This window comes from Grampus griseus (assembly GCF_964374135.1).
Source record: "Grampus griseus genome assembly, chromosome: 14".
NCBI lineage: Eukaryota > Metazoa > Chordata > Mammalia > Artiodactyla > Delphinidae > Grampus > Grampus griseus.
Genome location: NC_139008.1, coordinates 38,073,471 through 38,078,655, shown reverse-complemented (window position 1 = coordinate 38,078,655; position 5,185 = coordinate 38,073,471). Strand labels below are relative to the sequence as shown.

The following is a 5,185-nucleotide window of genomic DNA, read 5'->3' as shown; positions in this document are numbered from 1 at the left end:
AGGAAATGGACTCCCCAGCCCTTCTCATGAGAGATGTTGGAACAAGGAGCAGTCAAAGAGAAACTTTCTCAAGCCACATGGAGAGAGGACCACAGAAGTTAATGCAAGGAAAATAAGAGTTCTCCAGGAGCCAGCCTGTGGTTGCCCCAATCCCATGCCCAAGGAGAGGCAGAGCTGAAGCGCAGCTCTGCCATGTGGCAAGTTGGGCTGTGTTGAAATGACTTCCTACTATGGGGGGGTGTTGGCTGGTGTAAGAATGCCGCAGAGAGGGAAAGAATGCAGTCGTGGGGATCCTGAGGCCCGGCTCTGCCTGTGGGCCCTCCCCCCACCCTGTGGAATACCCACATCTTATGTTAGAGAGCAGGTGTGCCTGGCCCAGGCCGGAGGCAGCAGCCTGATCCTCAGTGTGGGTGGGGGGCCCTCTATGGAGTGTGCTGGGGTCGGGGGTGGCCGAGAGTGGCTGAAGACTTGCTCTTCCCGCCGGCCCACCGTGTGAGCACAGCTGCTGTGTAGCGAGGCCTCAGGAACAGAGCTGTAGGCAGGTGCAGTTCACCCTTTGCACGAATCCGTCTACCGATGCGGCGTTGGCCAGTGTTAGGATGGCACCCATCAGGAACTCCTTCCCAGTGGCCAGGTTTGAGACCTCCCTGGGGACCAGCACCCGGTGCCATATGGCCAGGCCTACTAGGCTCCCCACAAAGGCCTCAGGGCCATCAAACCCGCCCCCAATGCTCTCGTGCTCCTGGCCTAGCATGAGGGAGCCCCCCGGAGGAATCTCATAGCCTTCCCCAAAGCGGGAGCCAGTGGCCACTAGCCTTCGGCCCATGTGGAGCCAGTACCTGCCCAGGCCCAGAATGGACGTCCAGATGACACACACATGGTGCCAACAGCTGTCTGGCAGTGGCTGGAGGGGCAGCTCCCTGAAGGCCGGGTCTCCAATCACAGAGTGGATGGAGCCGGGGGGCAGGGAGTCTCGGCCATGCAGAACCAGCTTGTCATTTTCTTTGCTGGTGTACGAGAGGAGGGTGCCCAGGTGGCCCAAGGCTGTGCAGACCCAGCTGCAGACAGACAGGGCCCGTAGGCCAGTGAAGAAGCCGGGCGGAAGAAGATCACATTCACAGTGGACGCGTTCGGAAAGATGAGTGCAGGGCCCACGTTGCAAACTAGAAACAGAGGGGCGAGAGTCAGCCCACACTGCAAGGGGCAGCGGCTCACTTATTCTCACGTGATCAGCCTCTTACCGGTGGGAGGACTGAGAAGAAGGACACCTGGCTGAGCCACACTCCTCACCAGCAGGGGGCCCTGGATGAGTGTCTGTGGCTGCTGGAACAAATCCCCACAAACACAGTGGCTCAGAACAACACAAATTTGGCATCTCACAGTCTGGAGGTCAGAAGTCCCTGCAGGTCTCCCCGGGCTTAAAATCACAGTGTGGGCTGAGCTGGTTCCTCTGGAGGCTCCAAGGAGAAGCCCTTTGCTGCCCTCTGATGTCTGCTCCTGCCCTTGTATCTGCATCCCTGACACTGAGCCTCCTGCCTCCCTCTTATAAGGACCCTGTGATGACACTGGTCCACGGGATAATCCAGGATCAGCTCCCATCTCAAAATCCTTAATCACACCGGAAAGTCTTCTTGTCACGTGAAGTGACACATCCACAGGGTCTGGAACCAGGACATGGACATCTTTGGGGGCTTCCTGCTGACCAGACTTCCTGCCAGATCTGCTTGCCAGAAGAGTAGGCGGGGCAGGGGTGGGGCACCCAGCCAGAAGCTGGGGGCAGAGCCAGGGAACGCACATTTCTAGGCCACTGGCCCCTTGGGTTCCAGGGTGGAGGGCGTTCTGTGGCCAGCCCCCACCTCCTCTCTTCACCTGGGGGCTTTTGTCATAATCTTTGGCAGTGGTCCTCAATTGGAGATGACTGTGCCCCTGGGGGACATCTAGCAGTGTCTGCGGACAGTTTCGGTTGTCAGAACTTTGGTGGCCCCCAAACCTACAGCCCCCCTTTCCCGGGACCCCTGGTGGTGCCCTCCAGGTCAGCCCGTCAGCCCTGTCTTACTGGTGAGGCCCCTAGAACCACACAGATGGGGAGGGACCTGCTTCAGATTAATGGGCCCTGTGGGCTGCAAGGCCAGACAGGGAGCAGCCTGGTCACAGCTGAGAGTTCAAGCTGAGCGGGCATCTAGTAGTCGGAGGCCAGGGATGCTGCTTAACACCGTTCAATGCCCTGGACGCTCCTACAACTAGGGACTACCCGACCCCAGACGCCAGTACAGTAGTGCCGCCATAGAGAAACCCTTACCTGGAGATGAGAGGTGGCAAAGCAGAACCGGCTTTGCAAAGGCCGGGGGGCCTCCATTGGTGGGCACAGACCCCATGGGATGCAGGCCAGGGCCCTGCAGAGAGGGTTCCTGCTGGCTACGGCTGAGGACGTCCTTGGGACCCCACCAGCCCTGACCAGGGTGATCACCAACTCTGAGTGGGCATTTACTGCCTGCGGGCAGCACCTCACTGGTGTGTGCATTGGGTGGCCTGACCTGCAGGCAGGTCATCACCTGGACGGTTCCTTTCTTTGAGGGCGGGTTTTGTGGGGTGTAAAGCAGTGTCTTCTCCGCTAAGCCTGGGGAGAAGTCCTCCTGGAGGGGACTGGAGGTCTAAGGAGGCACCAGAGGGAAAAGTGGACACTGATGGGGAAGGGCAGGCCACGGTGCTTACTCTCTCCTGGGCTCTCGGTGGGCCACGTCTGTTGGCTGCCTGGGCCTGGGGACTCCTGCGTCTCTTGGAGACAGCGAGCGAAGTCCAGAGGTGGGTCCCTGAGCTCAGGCGGAGCTCTGGGTGCCTGCCTGCCTGCCTGCCTGCAGCTGTGGGGAGCTTGGGCTCGATGGTCTAGGTGGGGCCGGGGTCATGCGCAGGGCGGCGGTGCCAGGGCTGGCTACTTGCAGCCGCCCCTTGAAAGCTGCCAGCCTGGCGCCCTGGCTCTGGACGAGGGGCATCAGGCGAGCCAGCATGCCGTGCACGGCCCGCACGTCCAGGGCCAGCAAGAGAGGGCGTTCCTCTGCTCCTCCTGCCCCTTCCTCTCCTGGGCGCGCTGCTTGCTCCTCTCACTCAGGGCGGCGCCCAAGGCCAGCAGCCTGTTGTCCACCTTCTGGCCTCTGCACTGAGTCTTCCACACCCAGGTCTTGAGGTGGCCCAGGTCGCCCTGCATGGCGGCCTGCAGCTGGCTGAGTGCCAGGGCCACGGCCTGGCTCTCATGGGCCAGACTCCAAGAACCAGGCCTCCATGATGAAGGACAGGTTGTAGTTGCTGGCGATGCCCTGCAGGTGCTTTAGGGTTGCCTCTTGGAACCTCCAAAACTGTAGAGAGGACACAGGCACTCCTGGGGATTAGATCCTCAGGGCAACGTGGTGAGGCGGCTGATCACTGCCACTAGCCCCCTCGCACCAAGCTAGAGCTCGCAGCGGCAGACAGCCCCAGGTCTGTGCTGCAGTGGGTGAGGGTGCCACAGGCGGCTCCCATCCCTCCCCGAGCGCCACACTCTTTACCCCTCGACCCTCAGGGTCCTAACTGCCAGCGAGATGGCTGTGCATGGGGATCAAAGTGGGGAGTGCTTGGCGCAGCCCTGATGCCTGCAGGGCATCCGGGAACTGGCCACGGACCCGCACAGGAGTCTCTGCTCTGTGGGGGACCCGGGACATTGCTCCCCATGCCCAGCGGGCTGGCCCCCACCATCCCAGCACACCTGCAGCTACACTCCTCAGGTGGCCCCCAGCTCCACCCACCCTCAGCTGGCTCGGCTTTAGAACAAACTCCCCAAACCCATTTTGCTATTCCAGCCATAGGTGAAAACAGGCAGCCGATAAGACCTGCAAACTCTACGCTGAGCCCATAGAGCACAGAAGCTTACTACTGTTTCTATGACTTCTGTGCTTTGTCTGGTGTCAGTTAAAAAAACTCTACTGCCCCCAACAGTGGGTATACTCACCTGTGCTTCTAGTCTACAGAGCCTCTCAAGGAATGGTTTTCTTTGCCTCTCAGGTGCGGTTTCTTGCAACAAAGCCCCACATAGATATATGGGCACAAAAATGAGGAAGAAAGGCAGGGTTTTCCTCCCCAGGCAGCCCATTCTGAGAAGGAGCGAGAGGCACCCCGGCTGCAGGAGAAGCCATCTGCTTGGAGCTCCTGCCTCCCCCACGCTTGCCCACCTCTCCTGGGCAGTGGTTTTCCTTCTTCCTCTCTGGCTTGCAGTCAGGTACCTCCTGACACCTTAACAAAAGGCATTTGCTCTGAAGACTTGGAGGTTCCCAAGGACACAAGCTTAAAACAGATGCGAACAGTTTCTTTGGAAAATAACTCTACTGGGTGCAAGCTCTGGTCCAGCTGGCTCAGAGGCAGACAGGGGCGATTGTTTTAGCAGGACCACACGGACTCATGTTCCCAGAGAAGTTGAAGCAGGACACGGATCCCAGTGGGGGCCGGGGAGTCCTTAGAGCCAAGTCTGCATCAGGGACAGCAGATCCGATGAGGCCCCTCTCTTGCCCTTGGACAAGGCAAAGGAAATGGGATTGGAGCCACTTACATTTGTCTTGGGGCCCAGGTTGTGTAGTGGGCTGAGTGGTAGGTCTCAGTCCTAACCCTGGTGCCTGTGAATGGGAGTTTATTTGAAAAAAGGGTCTTTGCAAATGTAATTAAGGATCTTGAGATGAGGTCATCTTGGATTATCCATATGAGTCCTAAAATGTCTTTCTGAGACAAAGAGAAGATCACATGGGGAGAAAGCCATGTGAAGATGGAGGCCGAGGCTGGGGTGAAGCTGACACAGCAGCACAAGGAGCTGGGCGGGGCAGGAAGGATCCTCCCCAGGAGCCTTTGGAGGGAACGTGGTCCTGCTGACAACTTGATCTTGGATTTCTGGCCTCCAGAGATGCAAGGGAAAAATGTTCTTGCTGTTTTAAGCTCCCCTATTTGTTGCCATTGGTTACAGCAGCCCCTGGAAACAAACACAGGCTGTCTAAGTAAATAGGGGGCGTGGGACCTCATTCTAGGGCCAGGTCCATGGACAGTTGTGACCCAGTGAGGGGAGCAGGATAAAACCATGGTCAAGGCCAAGACTTGCAGTTAAACAAGACGGCTGTGCAGAGAAGCTGGTCTCCTCTCACTCCTCAAGCGTCACTTTGATGGCAGCAAAGGA

The 5,185-nt window shown here is 58.6% G+C and overlaps 1 protein-coding gene across 1 annotated transcript; it reads right to left on the bottom strand.

Moving 5' to 3' along the window:
* Window positions 1-520: 520 nt before the first annotated feature.
* Window positions 521-4,120, bottom strand: PTX4 (pentraxin 4; the record flags this gene model as incomplete). Its single annotated transcript, XM_082670971.1, is given in 7 exon segments — window positions 521-1,101; window positions 1,104-1,163; window positions 2,713-2,845; window positions 2,847-3,037; window positions 3,040-3,259; window positions 3,261-3,350; window positions 3,980-4,120. Coding segments are annotated over 7 exon segments (1,416 nt in total).
* Between the last annotated feature and the right edge of the window lie 1,065 nt (window positions 4,121-5,185).